This window comes from Caretta caretta, chromosome 3, assembly GCF_965140235.1.
Source record: "Caretta caretta isolate rCarCar2 chromosome 3, rCarCar1.hap1, whole genome shotgun sequence".
Classification (NCBI taxonomy): Eukaryota; Metazoa; Chordata; order Testudines; family Cheloniidae; genus Caretta; species Caretta caretta.
Window position 1 is genome coordinate 166,692,734 of NC_134208.1, and position 22,054 is coordinate 166,714,787.

At 44.7% G+C, this 22,054-nt stretch overlaps 1 protein-coding gene across 1 annotated transcript in view; it reads left to right on the forward strand.

Annotated features, from left to right (window-relative positions):
- The window catches only part of PTPN14 (protein tyrosine phosphatase non-receptor type 14), a 185,660-nt gene that overhangs the window by 141,341 nt on the left and 22,265 nt on the right, over positions 1-22,054 (forward strand). The window contains exons 12-15 of the mRNA XM_048843162.2: positions 3,359-3,437; positions 5,455-6,941; positions 10,329-10,472; positions 16,246-16,464. Of these exons, the coding sequence (XP_048699119.2) occupies positions 3,359-3,437; positions 5,455-6,941; positions 10,329-10,472; positions 16,246-16,464 (1,929 nt within the window). The remainder of the gene's footprint in view (positions 1-3,358; positions 3,438-5,454; positions 6,942-10,328; positions 10,473-16,245; positions 16,465-22,054) is intronic.

Genomic DNA, 22,054 nt, shown 5'->3' on the forward strand with positions numbered 1-22,054 from the left:
CCTCTATTTTTTGTCACCCTAAGGTGTCAAGTCTGCATTTAGACTGTGGGAACTTTATCTCATTATGTGTTTCTGTGAAGTGCCTAATATTTCTGAGTAAAACTTTTACAATCAGTACATAATTCTGTGATTCAATATTTTCTTTCTTTTGTAAATCCATGCAGCTAAATAGAGCTGCTTTCAATTTTTGACAATATTTTTAATTGAAATTTTCACAAAAATGAGACAATTTTCCGAGAAATTTTTGCAAACATTATGTTCCATTTTTCAGCCAGTTGTAGGGATAAGCTTTCTTTTGCTGCTACATTTTTCTCCGAGCACCCTTGAACCACCCCCAAGAAATATCGAATTCCAGCAGAAAACCTAAGAGAGAATGGCAAGGTGCAATAACATTGCCAGTCCCTTCCATAGAGGGCAAAGATTATCATGGCTGTATAAAATGGTTTGCTTGTGAAACAAAAGAAGATAGGCTTCCTTCTTGCCTCATTCAGGCCCAGTAATGAAGTACAGTTTTCTTGGTTTGTAGCACCTTCCTGAAGTAATAAATCTTATTAGCATATGTCTGTGTGACAGTCAGTGTTGGTAGTTCTGTTTCTGACACCTCTTATCCATGCACAGCAGCTGTCCCTTTTCAAGATGGGCAGTGCCTGTGTTTTAACAAAATCTGTACCATTTATTCATTCTGTTCCTTCTACAAATCTGTTCTAGTCCATTTTATTTCAGTGGTATTAAAAGTTGTCATATTTTCCTCTCCAAAAGCTTTTAATAGTTTTCACATGTGGGCAGGTACCTATGTTTTAAACTAATAGTCCTGCCCAGTTTCCTTTCCAAAACTGCCTATCATTTTAAGCTTGCTTCCAGAGAGCTATTGGTTAGCACAGTTTGGTTATTGCACTTTCTGTGTTACATTTTTTAAAATATAGAATTCTTATTCTCTGCTAATTTGCTTTATGAGCCTTGATGTGAAATAGCTAATGTAAGAAAATGAAAGGGCCCTTAAATGCCTTATGATCTGATCAGCCTCTTCTTTATCGCAAAGAAAACAAGACCCTCTTCCTATCAGATATGGAAAATGGAAGCCTACATTTTAACAGGAAAAATTAATCATGCCTCCTTTGTTTAGATTCTATGTGTAAACTATTGGCAAATGAGAAAATGGATTGGGAGCAATGAGAAGAGGAATAGGTGACTCTCCTCTCAAAAACAACCTGGTTTTCGCTCTGTTCAAATGAACCTTCACATGCTTCTTTTTAAAAGTAGTTTTGCTCACTTGTTAGAGTAATTGTTCTTTATAGCAATTAGCCTTGCAGACAGCCTCCTCGAGCTGTATACAGCAGTTCTAGATAGCACTATCACTAAGCCTTGGTCTTCTATGGTAGCCTTGTAATAAATCAGTAGGCAGAAGTGGGATAATTTTGAAGTGAAGTCTGTGGTGTGTCTCTGACATTTGACAAAATGGCCTGGATTCTCATTTACACTAAGGCCTCCTTATACCGCTTTGGCAGCATAATTGCATTTATACCCATTTCAAGCCCCTTTTATACTGCTCTGTCATGGTCTTAATGATAGGATGATAACTGAGAATCAGGCCCATTAACTCTGTACTTTTTTATTTCCATTGGGCAAAAGTCTATTTACTCTAGCCAAAATTCCAATGACTCTCACACAGGTGGAAGAAAGCCTGTAAGAGGCCCTAGTGTGGTTTTGTTTTTTAACCCCGCAGTGATCCCTGAATTGGATTTCTGACTGCTCCAGGCTTCAAGCTGCTCCCCAACTACTTCAGGGTAGACTGTTCTGTCTGGTCTCTCAAAAAAGTCCTGCTTTTCCAATAACAGAAGAGTCCTTCAGACCAGTCCCACAATAATGTGGGATTCAGCTTGTTTCCTATATTTCCTAATATATATGATACATTCCTAGCAGGAGACCCGTTCTCTTTAGTGTGAAGGCTTTTTTCTGGCTCAGACCTACGTAGGCTCCTTCAGTGCTTGCCAGACTAAGTTCTGCCTCTCAGGCTGCCAATAGAACCATTCTCTGCTGCCTAGAGCCATGCTCTTCGGAACACCCTCACCTGTAACTGGGTCCAGCAGGAGCATTTCCTGTTTTCCTCTGGTTCTGACCTCGCCCTTTCCCTGTCATAGTGCTTGCAAGGATTTAGATGCCTCATCACAGTCGCTTTCACTTTTTTTATTCCCCTGATCCCATAGAAAATATAGGTGTAAGCCGAGCCTATCTCCTTTTTCGCCCGTTCAGTGGCTGGCTGTCATTGTGGCCCTTTGACTCTGCACAAAGGTGGACTGTGCCTCTTTTCTCCTTGAAGCTATGGGCTCAGTCAGTATTTTGCTCTCCTGGAACCAGCCTGTGTGAGAGGTGCCTCTGAGGTGGTTCTGCAGGTACATTTTCACCCAGAGTCCTGCCCTTGTCCTTGCAGGTACAAAGCCCTGGCTGGGATGATTTAACTGGGAATTGGTCCTGCTTCGAGCAGGGGGTTGGACTAGATGACCTTCAGGGGTCCCTTCCAACCCTGATATTCTATGATTCTATGATTTGCTCAGAACTCGGAACAGTATGAGTCTCTCTGAACACACCTGTGTGTGCTTCCGTAAACTTCTCAACTTAATCACACCCACAGCCGAGGTGGCTGCAGTGCCATCCTCCAAATACTTCACTTTATGCATGGACAAAACTGCTGATTATGACATCATCCATGCATTATATTATTACCTTTATTATTTATTTATTATTACCTATATTACTTTTAAATAATCCATTGATTTAATACTAAAGCATCCCTGCCACTGATTCCTACCATATCACAGTGCTAGCTGCAATATTTATCAGTTGGGGGTTTGCTCACTGAAATTCTGCATTCAAGACACTGCGTGACTCTGCTGAGCCACCTCATGTTGCTATTGCCTTTGCCCTCATCTCCTACCTACTACTCCTTGTGTTTTTGTCTCCTCTTGTTTTTGTCAAAGCCTCGTTTCTAAGCTATTCAGGGGCAAGGACTCTGGGTGAAAATGTTGAAAAGTAAAGTGAGCAAGGAGCCTTAATTCCATTTTCAAAAGTGACTTATGTGTTAGAGAGCTTAAGCCCCAGTGATTTTCAATAAGAACCAGGCTCCTAAGTAGCTAAGTCACTTTTGGAAATGGGACATAGATGCCTAAGTCACACAGGCACTTTTGAACTCATTACCCTATGTCTTTTGTTTGTAAAGCTCTGTACACTTCTGCAGAACTCTGTAAGGAAATATTCTGTATTGCGGAAAGAATCTAGAGTAATTTCTTCTGCACTTCATATTCAAAAACTGTGGCAAAGCTCCAGTTTGCCGAAGTTATTCATGTTTTTTTTTTTATTTCAGCCAAGACAGCACCCATTTATACTGCCGCCTATGCATGTCCAGTGCGGAGAACACTATACTGAAACAAACAACTCACAAGGTATTTCCTTTCAGAGATCTGCAGCTTAATGTGCCAGCAAAGGGGCTCTTGTTCATCAGATCTTGATTTCCAGAATGCCATCCTCGCCAAATGGGAGTTAGTATCACTCCTCCACAATAACTTCATAGTTAAGGTTGCAGCAGGGTTCTGTTTAAAGCCCAATTTTCAAATTTATCTAAAATACACCTGCACCGTTAGAAGGGCTTGGAATTTGGCATACCAGTTAAGTGCAGTGGGTAGAGTTTATAGGGCATGTTTGGGGTCAGCTAGTCAAGGGGTTGCCAAGTTACAGGTCTCCCCAAATGGCCTGATTTTAAAATTGCAACTTTCTTATACTGCTTTTTTCTGCAGATCAAGTGAACCTGGGGAGCTGAGGGGGGAGCAGATCCACATAGCCTGTATATTACTGGATGGCCTTTGCTCTGTTTTAGTGCCTGTCACCAAGGTCAAGCTTCAGAAGTGTGTGAATAAAAAGTTGTGTTTTTGGCTCTGTGCAGGGTCAGCCTCAGAACGGCTGTCTGAGGAAAGTATGATGGCTGGAATCTAAGGAGTAGAGAGAGATTCTCACAAAATATCCTGTAGCCTAGTGCACTGGCCTGGGCATGAGGAGACCATAAGTTCTGCTGACATCTGTTTGTATTTCCATGCACTGTTATTGACATACCTCTACACTAGGGAGACGCAACTATCATTTCCCACCACCCCTTTTGGCAGATGAGATGATGGAAATGTTGCACCAAGTCACTTCCACTAGAACTGGAAACAGAGCCCTGGCCTCTAGTGTGGCAGAGTCACATGTCGTTCACTTAACCACCCTCTCTTTTTAAATGATTTTCTCAAAGCTATGTCTGCATACTGTGAGAGACACAGCTGAAGTGCCCTAGCCAATCATGTCACATGATGGAATCTTAGTGTAGTGATTGTGTCTCGTGCATGAGGCAGGGGCTATACAAAGGAATGGACTGAGACGCAGCAGGAGTGGACTTTACCAAAGACTTCTCATATGATGTTGGGCAATTGCTTACACCAGAATCATTGGAGGTGGCCATCCTTCTGAGTCCTGTGAGATTTAGGAGGAAGGATAGTCCTATGGTTAAGACACTCAGCTGTGACTCGAGATCTGATTTTTTTTATATTCCTGCCAGTGCCGAAAACTCCCTTTGTGACCTTGGCCAAATCATTTATTTTCTGTGCTTCAGTTACCTGATCAGAGGGCTGTTTTGCTTCCTCGGGGGCATGATCAGCCTGCTTTGGCTTGCTTAGAGTCCTGGAGACAAGAAATTGGTTTGATGTTGAGGAACCTGCTACAGCCCTGGAGGGACACCCCGCCCCCCCTTCACAATCTCTGCTTGCTTGGGGCAGGGAGGGCAGTATATCAAGAGGAGACCTCAGAGAATGTTCAGTGGTACAGTAGCTCTGGGGCCTAGTGCTGCCAATTGTGGGATGTATCTTTAGATAACAGCTGTGAACCTGCTGAGAGGCAGATGGATGGAGGGGGAAGAGAGAGTTCCACAACCACTTCCTCCGCCTTAAGAACCTGCCAGAGGGTCTGGATCTGAACTGTTTCAAAGCATGGGCGTGATTTGGATCTAGGATGTAGGTGCAGCCAATTGTACAGACAGTGTTCAACCTCCAAATGTTCCCAAATTGCAGGAGTGTTTGGATCTGGAGTATTGTTTTGATCCCATTTCTGACACAAGTAACAAACTACAACGTGCGGGTGTATTACAGCATTTTGGACTTTTTGGGGGGATGGAAAGAGCACAATGGATTCTGGAATGTGAGGCAAGGTAGAGAAAAGCTTGGGGTATTGAGTACAGGAGTGGCAAAACAATCTGAAAGGCCAGTCCTGAGACCACATGTCCTGCACGGATGTACACAAGGCTGCCTCTTAATCAGTGGTCCAGAATGCATTTGAAGTTTTGGTGGTTTTATTTAGGAAAGGTTTTGAGGATCGTGACATTGAATGTGCCCTTGTTTGTTAAAGTGTCCTTTTCTTTATCTCTACCATACACAGACAGCATTTTCCATGGAAATGAAGAAACATTCTATTGTAGGTCTCAGACCAGCTTGGACAGGTGTCCCATGGACTTCAGCTACTTAAATGGTAATGGGCCAAATGGCAGTATGTGCAGTGCCCACAGCATGAACTCCCTCAACCGTTCACAGAACTTTGTTCAGGCGTCTCCAATGTCCTCCAATCTCAGCATCCCAGGAAGTGATATCATGAGAGCAGACTACATCCCCAGCCATAGACATAGTGCAATCATAGTGCCGTCCTACAGGCCGACGCCAGACTATGAAACTGTCATGAGGCAAATGAAGAGAGGGGTTATTCACATGGATAGCCAAAGTCAATCTTTAAGGAACCTCAATATTGGAAACACACATGCTTACAACCAACCAGAAGACCTGGTTTACAGCCAACCTGAGATTCGAGAGAGACATCCCTATACTGTTCCTTATGGGCCGCATGGTGGTTATAACAAACCTGTTGCCCCGCCTGACCAAATGAACCCTAATAATGCTGTGCAGAATAAGGCAGCAGCCAGTGCCATATCCCACACAGTTAGCACGCCAGAACTGGCTAACATGCAGCTGCAGAGCAGTCAAAACTATAGTACTGCCCATATGTTAAAAAACTACCTTTTCAGGCCACCACCTCCATATCCACGTCCGCGTCCTGCCACCAGCACACCTGACCTAGCGAGCCACCGTCATAAATATGTCAGTGGCAGTAGCCCTGATTTGGTTACTCGGAAGGTCCAGCTCTCAGTGAAGACATTCCAAGAGGACAGCTTGCCAGTGGTTCATCAGTCACTCCAGGAGGTTAGTGAGCCCCTCATGGCAGTCAAACATCATGCAGCTTTGAACAAGCGCCATAGTTTGGAGGTCATCAGCAATATGGTACGTGGTATAGAAGCTATGGCTTTAAAGACTTTAAATGCCCCTCTGCCACGTAGAAACACTTTGCGAGAGCAGGTGCAGCCAGAAGAGGCATTGCAGGTGGAACATGCAGTTCAGCAGCTCCCTTGCTACCATCACAAGAAGACGTTCTCGAGTGCCACAATGCTGATACACAGCAGTGAAAGCGAAGAGGAAGAAGAAGCTGCAGAATCAGTGTCACAGATAGCACCGCTCCACGAAAATGTGGAATATAGTGCTCAGTTGCAAGCTGCTTTGGCTAGAATACCAAATAAACCTCCTCCTGAGTATCCCGGGCCACGGAAAAGTGTTAGCAATGGAGCCCTGAGGCAGGACCAAGTAAACATTTCAGTGGCTGTAGCCAGGGCCAAGGCCATGAGGCCAGGGCCTACCAAGGCCATTAGCGTGTCTCGAACTGATCAAATGACAATGAATGGGTCCTCACTTGGACCATCTATCTCAGAGCCTGACCTCACGAGTGTAAAGGAGAGGGTCAAGAAAGAACCAGTGAAGGAAAGGCCTGTGTCTGAAATGTTTTCTATTGAGGACAGCATTATAGAAAGAGAGATGATGATGAGGGTAAGTATCTTTCTCTAATGCAGAGGCTTCTTTGAACCAAAGAACCAACCTGTTTTTTTGTTGTTTTTTTTAATTTCCCAAAATGTGTAACTCAAAACGGTTATATCCTAAACAATGAGGAATGTAAAACAGCCTTATGCAGAAAAAAGAGTTTTTGACAGTCATAGGATTAGCTGGAAGGTAAAAGTGAGTAAAAAATGCAGGGTCTGATTCTCCACTGCCTGGCTGCTTGTGCAGTCATTTAGAGCGCTGTAATTTGAATAGGTTTGCAATGCCATCACCAGTACGAGTGGAGAATTCTGGTTCAGTAGCATATTCTCCCTACTTTGCAGGGAAATAAAGCAAAGCACTGCATAATATGCAGTGTTAGTGCAGAGCGTCCAACCCATGACATTTAGATGGCTTATCACTTAGGATTGCTGCTTTGACAGTGATGTAGCATATGCTTAGCCTACAATTTTACTTAACCTACGTGACTGAGTTTTATGAGGACAAAACTTTGGTGGCACTAGAATTTGGATTGCTGATTTTCTAAACTAGTGACTTGAAGCACAACAAAAGGAGCAATACTGCTAACTTGAGGAAGTAGAGATGCTGTTTTTTCTTTCTCTGAAGTGTGGGGAATGGGAATCCTTAAATTCTCATTCAGTTTCCTAGAACAAACATAAGATGCTTACACAACTGCTTTTTCCTGCACAGCTGCACACTACAGCAGTTTTCAGATGAAAGTACCAGCCCACAACACTCAGTTAATGAATTATGCGCATACCTGGCGAGCACAGTGTTTAAAGAGATTAAACTGATAAGAGTGACTAACTGTGAAATACTATTTTTTTAACAACTTAATTTAGACATCCTGCATTACTGACATGCCTTTTTGAAGAGACTTATTACTGAGTGTCCATCTCTTCTGCTTGCTGTAGGAATACAGTACATATGTTCCCTAAAATATAATATAATAAATGGACAGATCTAAAGTCTGGTCTTCCATAGACCTCGATGATAGACAGCAGGGAAGGTATCAAAATACAAAGACTTAGTCATGGGCTTAACTTTAGAAACTGTGAATAGTCCTATTGAAATCAAGTTAAGAAAGTGCATATTTCTTTTTCAGGATGGGTCCAAGAGCAGAAGAAATTTTGAATCCATTTACATTAATGTGATGTCCAAGTGATCTGGGGGTGTTTAGAAATAATAATAATAAAAATAATACTAGCCTTGCTGTTAATATTCTTCACGGCGGGGCTATTAGTCAGCAAATAAAATGAGGTTACTTAATATCTACATTTATAATGAAACACTTCACTATACCCCAGGGGATTTTTCAAGCTTGTTTAGAAAGCTCCCATTTTGTTATCGCTGATTCTTGCATTTGAAGTAATGATTTAGAAGTAGTGACAACAAAATTATTTGTTAGTCTGAAAGTTGACAGGCCCTCTGTTTCCTTTGAGTTCTGCTAGAACAAATGCAAAAATGGATCTCTCAAATCCTGAAAACTGTCACTTCCTGGGTCATTGGTTCTGATTCTTGGGGTCAAGGTCTCAAGATGGACCACAAAGCTGTATCCTAGAGATTACGTTATTCCCTACAGTATCTAAGCTTTTATTTAACAAAAAAAAAAAGTTATAAACTTTCTGCTTGCAAAATATAACCTCTCACATGTAAATACTGCAGTGGTAAGGCTTTTTAACTGTGTAGCATCCCAGAATATATTCAGTAAAACGATCTGAATTATATTTTTTGATCTCTTTCAGATATGAAGTGATCAAAGGGTTATGCATTGAGTGTAATTGTCTTCCTTAGCTGTAGACAGCCCAAGGAATTCAAAACAAATTTGTGTGTGTGTATTACAGCATTTTAGACTTTTGGAGGGACCAAAGAAGTACAAAGGATTGTGAGACTGGGCACAGAGGATTCTGGGATGTGGGGAAAGATAGAGAAAAGCTTGGGGTATTGGGGCCAGGAGTGGCAAAATAATCTGAGAACCTCTGTTCTGGATATTCATTCAGTATTAGATCAACTTTGTTCACCTCATCAACACCATGTGCATGTTTGCTTTTTGCAAACAGAGGTTATTCTCTTTTTTTATGCTCAAATTGCTTTTAAAATGGTTTCCAGTCTAGTTCAGGAATCACATGACATTTCTACCTCTTTCACCATGGGCATTGAAAACTATCAGCTAACCATTTGTGAATTTGGTGTCGTGGCTGATCCCGTAAGCACAGAATTCACCATTTTCACTTTGGGACATTCTGTTTTGTCCAAGACAGCAGATTTTTATGAAGCCATAGCAGAAAACCAAACAGAAATTGGGCAAAATTACCAGATCTTGAACTGTCTGTAAATCTGGTAAAAACATGGTTTTAATTTTTGCTAGTTTCACCAGTAGGATGAGTATCTTTATGCAGTTATGCCAAGGTACCTAAGGGCAATGACAAAGTTTGCAGACTGGCCCGTTCCAGAAACAATCCATTTACTATATGCCCGTGGGGAGTGCTTTTCCAGCAGGAGAGCTTGGACCATGCTGTAATAGCAGTTTTCAAAAGCAGCTGTGATCCAGACAGCCTTTGTGCATTGCTTTCCCCCAAAATCAGGAGGGAAGAGTCGCCAAGAGAATGAAATGAAATATTTCCCCCTCTTCACCTTCCTGGAGTTGTGGCCCTCCACCTCTTAGATGTATCATTTCCCACTAGCCACAGAACGAAATTAGAACTCAAACTCTCCATACAGCAGTGTAATGTACTACATGAATATGATGTAAAGCAAGTTCTGTGCATCGCATCATATTAAAATATGTTTTTAAACACCATGAGATCATTCTTAGCATCCAGTATACAGTGGGCACCATTAACAGCTGGACATTTACCAAACACAGTAGTTTAAATTTACCAAAGTATTTCCCATTCTAAGCATTAAACAAACACCTCAGCAAAGATAAAACTTGCAGTGAGGCAAGCAGTGTATATTTTTCATGGTTTTCTGCTGCAGTAAATGGAATTGAACACCGTTTAAAACCAGTATAGGATATGTTTGCATAAGTATTGCCATCATGACATGGTGAGATGATTCTTTATGTCCTGCTAGCAACTTACCATTACAGAAAAGATGCTCAAGAGTTGTATTTGCAATTCTTTTGGTAGCAAGTAAGCTATATTTTACCTTTTGGATTGTTCCTTTGAAATTAAAATTCTGTGCTCATGTAGGAGTAGGCCCCTGGGGAATAATAGGAAGAATTGGAGGTTTTATTTGAATTTACTCTGCTAATGGTGATCATCTGCATTCCTTGGCTAGAGAGTTGCAGATTTTGGAGATTAAAAAAGCATTCCAGTGTTTTACTGGCGTTATAGATAACACAGAGATGAAAAACATGCCTTTTCTTGCCAAAAGAATCTAGAGAAACAGAAGATGGCAGGCCTGGAGGCCCAGAAGAGGCCCTTGATGTTGGCAGCGTTAAATGGACTCTCCGTTGCTAGAGTCCCAGTGCCTGAGGATAGCCAGGATGAAGTAGCCAAGGTGCCAACGGATGAGAGGGTAAGAGAGGTTCACAAAGTGCTATTTATTCCATTGTTTCTAGCATTGGAAGTTTTAAAAACTGGAAACTGTTACTGGTGGCCACGCTGAGAGCACCATCAGTGATGGAGGTCTTTGGTATTGTCACTGCTTTGGTGAGGCCAAAATCTTGGGTGATGAACAATTGGAAGAGGTTCTGAATGCCCTCTGATGTCAGTGGAAGTTGAAGGTGGTTTGCACCTCGAGGAGTGTTCAGCGTCGCACAAGATCAAGCCCTAAATCTAAAATATCGCACATCTCCTCTTGGCCAGGGAGGTTGATACACCAGTCACTCTTTGTTGTAACATAATGTGCTGAATGATGCATGTAGGTTGCTGAGAAGAGCCCTAGTTGCAGTCCAAGAGACAAAAAAGATTCATTCTTAATGATTTCTCTTTGCATTTCTGCGTATGCATATGCATGCAATTAAAAACAAATAAAAATATCTGTGCCATTAACTGATTTTTGTGCATGGAATTTTGCACCCTATACAGTTTGTACAAGTAAATGACAGCAGTTACATATGGTAAGCCCATTTCTCCCAAATACACATGAGAGGTTTTTCTTTGAGTGATTGCTCATGTCCATTCAACTTAGGTGTGTGTGCTCGCCACATGCACCAGTGCCGGAAGTGTTTCCCTCAGCAGTATCCGTAAGGGACCAGCTCTGGAGCCCCCTGGAATGGCGCGCATATGCTGCGGCATATAGGGCACTGCTGGCCCCCTCTACCCTCAGTTCCTTCTTGCCGCCAGCGTCAGTGCATGGAACTGATACTGCGTCAGCTAGAGCTGTTGCTTTTCGTTAGTTCGAACTCATTTGCCTCTTGCAAATATTACTGTATATAGATTCCCTCTAGTTTAGTTCAACCTATTTGTTAAGTTAGATAAAAGGCCCATGTCCATTAGTGATCCACATAATAGTTGTTTACAGTTCTTGGTTGAAGGTCATATCAGTGATAAATGCAAAATCTGCAAGTCCTTCAAGCCCAGGACGAAGAAGAAATGTGACATTCATTTGAAGGTGCTCCGGATGGAGTCTGCCCTTACCCCGATGCTGGAGCAGTGCTCTGATTCAGTGCCAAGTACCATGACCTCAGTGTGCAGTGCCCTGCCAGTACCATCTATGAGCCGGCACCGGTTTCCTTCCATGGCTCCAGCCAAGAAGCCCAAGAAGATGGGGCAAGGAAGGTTTCCAGCTTCCCGCAAGGGAAAGGACAAGTTTGGGGTGGACCAAGGCCCTGTCATGGGTGCCTCTTCAGCCACTTCGGGATCCCGGGCCCCAGCTCAGGTCGAGCGGTGTAGCCCAACCTGCTCCCTGCCGGCTACCCTGGATAGTGGTGGGAGGTCCTCGTCAGCTCCAGGTGCTGTCCACGCCGGAGGCCCTCCGAGCAACGCAAGACATTATGTCCCTCCCAGTGCCGGCCACTCCAGCCCCTGTGGGGTCCCGGGGTAAACCCGCATTGGGACCATCACCACAGTCTCCACTTTTCCTGTAGCATTCCCCATTGCGGGGAACGTCCCGCCAGTGGTTGCCCTCACACACCCGACACGCTTCTGACTATGATAGGTAGAAGCCTTGCAGCCCCATCCCCTCTCTGGACTTCGGACAAGGGCAGAGAGGCTCGAGGCACAGCTCGCCGGTGACCGGGCGCAGACCTCTGGAGGCACATGTCCCCTGGCAGGAGTTTCGGAATCAGTGCCCAGAATCTCCACGGCACCGGTACTGCTCCAGGGACAGGTAGAGGGACCAACGGTACCATTCCGTGGACCATCGCCGATCCCCCAGGGTGGCATCACTGCATGTGGCTACATCTTCATGATGCCAAGCCCGCTCTAGTTCCCGATCCTGCTCCACATCCTGGTACCGCTCGTTAAGCGTGAGGCATAGATCGCTGGCCCAGGGCTGTCGCAGGTCCGCCGAGTGCCACTAGTGCCCAAGGCCCCAATCCAGATGCTCGTCGAGGTCAGCCAGATCCAACTCCAGGAGGGGCGACCGGTACCGATCAGGACAGAGCCACCAAGCAGCCCTGTGTTTGTCGCAGGGGAGCGACCGCTCGGACTTTGGCTTCGGTTTGGAGCAAGGTTCCCTAGCGGCAGGACAGGCCCCAGCACCTACGGTGCAGACTACAGCTGCAGCACTGCAAGCAGGCCCATGGCCTCAGACTCCGTGGCCGGCACAGTGGTACCCATGGGGGTTTGCTTAGCCTTCTCAGGCTGCGCGCTCAGTATCTGGAGCTTAAGAGAGACTGGCTACCGCCCTCTCCCACCCCACTGCAGGTTACAGGAGGAAGTGGGCGAGCAAGCCACCGGACCACCTATGGGTGACCTACCAAATTGTTCCCCAATCCTTCCTCCTTTCTGTTTGCCAACCGCCTTTCTTCCTTCCTCCCTGCATGGGCATCTACAACATTGGACCGATGGGTCCTTAATATGGTGGCGGGCACAGGGTTACATCCTTCAGTTACTTTCTACCGCCCCTTCCCGTCCCTCTTCAGGGACCCCCTCATGAGAATCTTCTTGTACAGGAGGCAGAGGGTCTACTACAGCTGGGTGCGGTGGAGGTAGTTCCTGTGGGGTACAGAAACAAGGGGTTCTATTCCTGATACTTTTTAATCCACAAAGCCAATGGCAGTCTGCGGCCCATACTAGACCTGCGGGGCTTGAACCGCTACTTAGCGAAACTGAAGTTCTGCATAGTCTCCCTAGCTTCCATCATCTCCCCCCCCGGATCCGGGAGATTGGTACACCACCCTCAGTCTGAAAGATGCGTACTTCCACATCACCATCTTCAAGGGACACAGACGGTTCCTCTGGTTCACGGGAGGTCCCGACCACTATCAGTTCGCGGTTCTTCCGTTTGGCCTAGTGGCAGCGCCATGGGTATTTACCAAGTGCATGTCGGTGGTGGAAGCTTACCTCAGACATCCAGGAATCCAGATCTACCTGTGCTTCGACAACTGGCTTGTCAAGGGCAACTCCAGGTCCAAGGGGATGTCATGGTGCTGCTTGCCATGTGCCGTCACCTCGGCCTGTTGGTGAATGACAAAAAAAATCCATGTTAGTTCCGGTACAGAGGATAGAGTTCATTGGAATGATGCTCGACTCAACCTCTACCAGAGTGTTCCTGCCAAGGAGAGATTCAGGGCACTGACAGACGTCATCGCAGAAGTCTCCACGTTTCCCGTGACCACAGCCAGCGTTTGCCTACACATACTAGGTCACATGGCAGTGTGTATGTGTGTGGTGTGCCACGCCAGGCTCCAGATGCGGCTCTTGCAGCAATGGCTGGTGACGGTCTACTCCCAGTCCAGGGACCACCTGGAGAAGGTCGTCACCATCCCCGCGACGGTACTTACCTTGCTGCGATGGTGGACCGACCCTGGGAAAGTCCTGGAGGGAGTTCCCTTCGTCAGCGTTCCTCACTCAGTTGAGTTGGTTTCGGATCCCTCGGACCTTGACTGTGTGGCGCACCTCGGCACCCTCCAGACCCAAGACATGTGATCCCCAGAGGACTCAATGCTACACATAAACGTCAAAGAGCTCAGGATGGTGTGCAGAGCATGTGCGGTCTTCCTACCTCACTTGTCAGGCAGAGTGGTCAGAGTCCTGATGGGCAGCACAGCCTCGATATCCTACATCAACAGGCAAGGCAGAGCGTGATCCTCGGCCCTTTGCCAAGAGGCACTCCGTCTCTGGGACTTCCTCATCGACCACGGAATCCGTCTAGAAGCGTGTCACCTTCTGGGGGGCCAGGAACACACTAGCAGATCAACCAAGCAGGGACTTGTTGCTCCTCCTGTAGGTAGCCGGCATGATTTTCCAGAGGTGGGGAACTCCCCAAGTGGATTTGTTTGCCACAAGGCAGAACAGGAGGTGCCACAGGCTTTGCTCCATATGAGGTCTGGGCAAGGGCTCCCTCTCCAATGCCTTCTTCCTGCCATGGACAGGAAGCCTGATGTATGTGTTCCCTCTGATTCAGCTCATCAGCAAGGTACTAGTGAAAAAAGAGGAACAAGGCTCAGGTTATCATGATCGCCCCGGCATGGCCTCCCCAGCATTGGTTTGGGATGCTGTCAAGTTTGTTAGCAATCCCTCCGTGGCCCCAGCCAAACCGACTGGACCTGCTGTCACAGGATCATAGCTGACTCTTGCACCACAACCTCACGTTTCTCCACCTCACAGCGTGGATGTTGCGTGGCTGAACCTGAATGAACGGGCCTGTTTGGTCGGAGTCCAGAAGGTCCTCCTTGAGAGTAGAAAGCCCTCGATTAGGCAGAACTACCTGGCAAAGTGGACAAGGTTCTACTGCTGGGCGGCCGAACGGGGCATCTCCCCTTCGCATTCTTTGGTGCAGTCGATCTTGCTGCTTCATTTAAGGAACCAGAGCCTGGCGAACTCTTCTATCAGGGTGCACCTGGTGGCCATTTTGGCCTTTCATCCGCCAATTCAGGGGCAGACTGTGTTTTCTCATGACATGACCGTCAGGTTCCTTAGAGGCCTCAAGTCCAGTCCCCATCCCCTTAGTGTGATCTCTACTTGGTTCTGTCTTGACTCACGGGTCCGCCCTTTGAGCCTTTGGCCTTGTGCTCCTTATCTCACCTATCATTGGAAGGCAGCTTTCCTGGTGGTGGTGATATTGGTGAGGCAAGTCTCCGAGCTGTGAACCCTAATCTCGGAACCGCCATACACGATCTTCTGTAAGGACAAGGTCCAGCTCCGTCCCCACCCAGCTTTCCTTCCCAAGCTGGTGTCCGCTTTCCTTATGAGCCAGGACATCTTTCTTCCAGTCTTCTGCCCGAAGGCCCATGAGACTAGTGAAGAGAGGCGCCTTCAAGCTTTAGATGTCAGAAGGGCCTGGCTTTCTATCTAGATCAGACAAAACCTTTCTATAAGTCGACTCAGCTTTTCATCTCTACAGCCGATAGGATGAAGGGCCTCCCGGTGTCCATGCAAAGGGTTTCTAATTGGATCACCTCTTGCATTTGGACCCGCTACAATTTAGTGTGAGTCCCTCCGCCACCGATCATCAGAGCCCACTCGACAAAAGCCTTCCTGGCACACATTCCAATCCAGGACATCTGTAAAGCCATGACGTGGTCCTCGGTACACACACGTTCATGGCCCACTATGCCATCACGCAGCAGGCCAGGAATGATGCTGGGTTCAGCAGAGCTGTGTTGTAAGCTCCATGTCCGTGAACTCCTTACCCTCCTCCAGGGGTACTGCTGGGAGTCACCTAAGTTGAATGGACATGAGCAACACATCTCGAGGAACACCACTTACGGAAAAAGGTAACTGTCTTTTTTTGTATGTGCACAGAAATGGCAATGTACAGATTAAGACCATGTTTTGAAAATGTGGACCTAAATTAATTGTGAGAAAAGAGTGACTATTTTTAAAGAGAATTTTTTCAAAAATATACTTGAGATAAGTCCATTTATGGAATCAGGATTGTTAACTAGAAGGTTTTTGCTTTATCTAGCACCAGAATCTATAACTATAAAAAGAGAATGTACTAGAAATATAAAATTCTCTGCTGATTTAACTACATTGAATCAGACAGAGTTATGCATTCTCATACCACATAAAACTGTGTATAGTAAGCAGTATAGCTCCAAGCAAAAAGACGAGAACATCCTAGTTTTTGATGATTCGTTCTGTATTGAGATAAAATACTGCCCTATGATACTTTTGCAACCATTCTGTCTCGAAAAATTAATTGATGAGAGTATTCCTTTCCTTCTGTTAAATCACAGTGCAAAATCTTGAAGAGGAAGTTGGAAGAGGGGATGGTATTCACCGAATATGAGCAAATTCCAAAGAAAAAGGCAGATGGGATCTTCACCACTGCAGCATTGCCTGAAAATGCTGAGCGCAACCGCATCAGGGAAGTCGTTCCTTATGAGGAGAACAGAGTAGAGCTGGTGCCAACCAAAGAAAATAATACAGGCTACATCAATGCCTCGCACATAAAGGTAAAGGCTTTCGAAGCATAACATGGCACATGAAGAAATGTTAGGGGAGTGGGTATGTTGTTACAGGGATGGCCATTGTTCTCTAACATTAGAAGACTTGCAAAAAGTTATTTACTCACATCTACCTACGTTTCTCTAAAAAATGGGCAGGTTGTTTTACCTGGGACGACAATGTCACTACATCACATTCCTAATTTCAAGGCTTAGTGAACAATCATGAATTGATGTATTTATTACACTTCTGGGACCTGGAAATCATTGTACAGAAATTTCCTTATCTATTGCAATGCTGCATAGACTAGCAGCTAAATGCTTGCGTTAAGCTGAAAAGGGCATTCAGCATATCTTAAATTTAACTAAAGGGCTAGCTCTACCCATATTAGTTCTCACCAATACAATTTCCATCACCCTGACCCTGCAGGAGCAGCTGGGCCAGCAGGAATTTCCTCCCAAGGGAGGAGGATAGGCAGTGCTTCCACCAGGGGAAACTTTAAATGGAAACGTGCGGGGAGAAGGGGAGTGCACTGAATCAGTAGGAGTTCTGACCCCAGAGCTTCTCTCTTAGTTTTAAATCTTATGGGGCTTGATTTTTAAAATGTAGGGGTGTTAAATGCATGTTTGCCTTTTGAGCATGTCCAGTACTCAAGTGGTCTAGTAAATCAGACCCCTAAAATAATGACTTTCATTTAGACTGGTCATATGAGCATTCATATTGCCTTGTTTCAAATGGGAGTTTTGTAAAATGAAGTTATGTTACTGTTCAGAAATTCATTGTATGAATGGTTTAGATACAGTCTGACCCTGTATGCTGCTTGTAAGCCTGCTATATAGTCATTTTCAGCAGTAAGCTGTCTCAGGGTGGCTGCAAACTCATTTTTATCTTCTCAGTTTCTAATAACAGCTTTTCAAGGCCCCTTGGTGATTATCACTCTGTTCTGAGAGAAGTAGTGGTACTCAGTTCATGCCAGGCTGGCATGTGGCTGTCATCTGGCATGTGGCATTCCCATTGTCCAAAGCTAAATGAAAAAAAATTAAATTATAATAATAAATAAAACATTTTGTGCATTTACACCTTTGTGGAAGAAAGGCCTTTAAGTCCAAAGAGAAGAGCTAATCTTAGTCATGATTTACAATATTAAATCCTGTTGATTCAAAATACCTTTCTAAACCAGGATCCTGGGGGGTTATAACTTTCCCACCAGAGTCCTGGTGGGTAGCAGATACTGTTTTTTGGCATCATCTGCCATTGCTAGAATGATAGATTATTGAATCACATTTTTTTTCATCTAATTTGTGGGAGAAAAAATTTCTAACAATATAAATTGTGCCCATAAGTTAGTATCAGCCAGGAAAAGAATTTTCCCCAGCCAATTTTAAGAGTCCACCTTTCATCTTGTGTGTCACTATTGGACACACACTCATTTGAGATCTAGAGAGCATGCAGGAACATGCACTAATGTTTTACTATCTGACACTCTGGCTCTTGCCAGTATTTTCTCCTTGAACTCCAGGTGGCTGTTACAGAAGCCAAGCAGATGATCTTTTTGCTTAGAAGGTGAAATTGCATCTGTGAAATTTACCTCCGTAGCATAAAGTGTGTGCTTGCAGCCCAATACTCAATTTTTAATAACCTGCAGTCACGGCATTAGAATGCAGTAAACATTCCAGGCATCACTCTCCCTCCAGACTATTTATGGTTCTATCCTATCTGATGCCAGGAGGCTGGATATTTGTACCAGAAGACAGCTCCTATATCATTTTGATAAGATCCATGCCTGGAGGATCATGACCCCCTCCAACACTAAGTCTGCAGTCCCTGTGGGTTGTCAGCACTTCTCTGCTTACTGAACACTGGCCTATCCTGTCAAGATGTTAAGCACAGTCTGAATACAGGGACACAAATCATAATTTAAGTTATGGATTTTTTAAAAAAAAAAACCTTTATTTTTTGCTGCACTTAAAGCATAATCCAAAGATCATTGAAATTAATGGAAAAAGATTCCCATTGACTTCAGTGGACTTTGGATCAGGTTCATATTACACAAAAATGCAATAAAATAAAAAAATCATATATTGAATACAGCTACATATACAAATACGGGTCCGGATGTCGAGTATCTGAAATTTCAACTGGTTTTAAGCACTGTTCATCAATTATCTGGATTTGGTCCACAGATTGTAGTTACTATCCATATAGGAGAGTGGTGTATATGATTGAATAGGAAACAAAACAAGGAGCTAGATTTAAGGCTGAAAAAACCTTTCCTGGTATATTGAAAACAATAATTTAAATACAGCTCTAATCATTGTGGCATCTAAGTGCAAAAGCCAAACATCTAAGTTTAGTGTTTCAGCAGTACAAGCTAAACTGACATTTCTTTCCTAAAATTTATACAAAGACTTGCATCTCAAGTATGGTACACACTTAGTTTTGTCAGAGTTATTGATTGTTCTTTATAGCATTGGCTGCCAGAACCTTGATATCTATGGTTGTGTCAGCCCTTATAATATCAATCTTTTTCTCTGGGATTTATAACTTTGTCAATAAAAAGTTGCTCTGGGCTGAAACTTGGAATTAGAGGTCCCAGTCTGAGAGACCGAATATATATATATATATATATATATATATATTTTAACTTTGACAAAATAATGGGTTCACCTGGTTTTGTTTTTAAGCTGCTAAAGGTATTTTAAAAAAAAAAAATTAGGTTTAGTGACTTAAAATGTTCTTGGGGTTTTTTTTACCTGAAGAATTGAAAAATAGTTTGGATATGAAAAAAAAAGTGATGTTTAGTTGGTGATAGTGTTAAAATGGCAGATTTTTACACATACCATTGAGTAAATTTTAAACTATCTAAGTATTTTAGAAGATTTACTTCATGGGAGGATTACAAATAATCTGTTTTAAATGGGAATTTTCAAGGTGATCTAACAGTACATTTTAGTTATTGCACAGTATAGAGCATGTATATCTTGTTTCAAATATGCTTTTTAATTACCTGTTTATATGCTGCAGTGCAAACGCACCAAAAGTATTTTTTCAAGATCTGTTAGGTCAATTATATGTATTGGGAAAGGATTTCCATAATTTACTTCTGAAAAACTGTTAAATGTGTCATATCTATTGTATGATAGATTGCAACCACTGAACTGAAACCCATAAATTAGTGGAGGAAGGGAAATTCAAAGCAAATTCTGCTGGCATATCAGATCAGTGTATTATATGCAATATGTGGGCATAACTGGATGATTTGGGAACAGGCTCAACTGCAACTTTGAAAGTGATCCACAGAACAGGACTACTTACTAGAAATAATTTTTGTCCATTGTAAAAGAATTAAGCATGATCAAATCTAGTGACATCAGAGGACTAATCAGCCTCTTGCTTTCCTGATGCAAAATGTTCAAATGGTGCTTACAAAACTGTGTGTTATCTGCAGCCATGCAGTGTCTTTTAAAATGTATATAGAATCTGCCTAATGCTCAGACTTTCTTTCAGAGTAATCATTGACGGCCTGATGCAAAGCCCATAGGACTCAACAGGAGTCTTTCTAGGGTATGTCTACCCTGCAGCTGGGAGTGAGCCTCCTGTCCCAGGTAGACAGTTTTGAACTAGAGAGGCTCCAGCTGGCACGCTAAAAATAAAAGTGTGGACATTGCTTTCGGGCTGCAGCTCGGGCACTCAGACTCATCTGAGGCTCACTCCCAGCAGCAGTGTAGACATATCCTTGGTGATTTCAATGGGATTTGAATCAGGCCCTTAAACAAAGATTTTCCTTTTTCCATTTGATGCACTGCATTGTCTTAATTTTCTGCAAAAACAGGAAGAAGTATTCTTCTTTGAGGGCTTGCTCATGTCTGTTCTATTCTAGGTGTGTGCACAGTCATTGGAGGTTTTTGCCTTAGCAGTATCTGTAGGGTCGCTTATAGCACCCCCTTGAGCGCCCCTTGGTATATTAGGCGCCACCAACCCTACGTTCTCTCAGTTCCTCCTTACCACCGTGATGGTTGGTCTTGTCTTGCATTACAAGAACATTAGCGGTTCTTAGAGTCCGTTGTTCTGTCTTCTTTGTTTTTAGTTGATAGGTACTTAGACCATTAAGTTAAGTGTTAGACAGTAGTTTAGGAGTTAGAGTCCCAGCTGGGACTTCGCCTCAGAGCAGGGCATGCCCCTTTCCCCGGGCTTTAAGTCATGCTCAGCATGCAGCCAGCCGATGCCCTTTAGCAACTCTCATGATAGCTGTTTGGAGGAGTCCCACAGAAAGGATGAGTGCAGGATCTGCAAAAACTTTCACCCTCAAACTCAAAAGAAGTGGGATATTCACTTGAGGGCCCTCCTTGTGGAGGCTGCTTTTTGTCTTACCTCAGAGCCCTCTCGATCGGACTCCATGCCTGGCAATTTGGCATCGGTGCGCAGTGCACCGCCAGCACCAGAATCTACCAATCCACCCTGCACTGCACTCCCTAGTGCCTAAGAAACAGTCAAAGTCGACGGGCCTGCTGGCACCGCAGAAAATGGGGGCCTTGGGCAAAGAACTAGTGTCAGGCCATGTGCCCGCCCTGGAATTGCTGCTGCAGTCGGAGCCCCTAGCCCAGCCAGGGACCCACCTCCAACTCCTGGGAGCGGCAGAGGGTTCTGACCCCTAGCAGGGTCATCTGTGCCCAAAGCAGGCCTGGCAGCCAAAGAGCAAGTAAGCCGGCCGGCACCACAGACACCAAGCCAGGTGATGGACCCGGCTAAGGCCCTGGCATTTACGGGCAAGCTGGTTATGGGACCGCCCTCTAAAGCAGCAGAGCATCCCCGGTCCCTGGACCACAGGCATTGATCCCCATCACCACCTCAGATCCCGGCACCGCAGCCTCAGTCCCTGGTTAGAAGACACAGGTTTCTGACGGCAAGGTCTCCACGGCACGGGACACGTGAGTCACAACGCCGATCCCCATGGTACCGTCGGGCCTCCCACCAGAGATCGCCATGGTGCAGTCTCCTAGGCATCTATTTCCCCCCACCTGCTCCCTGGTGCAGGACCGTTTCCTGTAGGGGCACCGGTCTCCGGCTTCCCGGTATCACTCTTTGGGCAAGCACTGATCCTCGCCCTCTCCTGAACATCATTCTGAACCTGCGCCGGCTCAACAAGTCTCTCAAGAAGTTAAAGTTTTGCATGGTCTCTCTGCCCTCAATTATTCCCTCCCTGGATCTGGGAGACTGGTACACTGCCTGGAACTTGAAGGAAACATATTTCCATTTTTCCAGGGCACCAGGCGCTTCCTCCATTTTGTGCTGGTCCAGTGCCATTTCCAATGCACGGCTCTGCCCTTCGGTCTCTCATCGGCCTCAAGAGTGTTCACAAAGTGCATAGCACCAGTGGCAGCTTATCTGAGGTGCCGGGGTGATCAAATTTACCTGTACCTCGATGACTGGCTAATAAAGGGCTGGTTCTGGGATCAGTTGCAACAGCATCTTGATCTGGTTTTCTCCACCTGTTGTGACCTGGGGCTGTTAATAAACGAGGAAAAGTCTACCTTAAATCCAGTGCAATGTATGGAGTTCATTGGAGCAGTCCTCAACTCTACTCAGGCCTGAACCTTT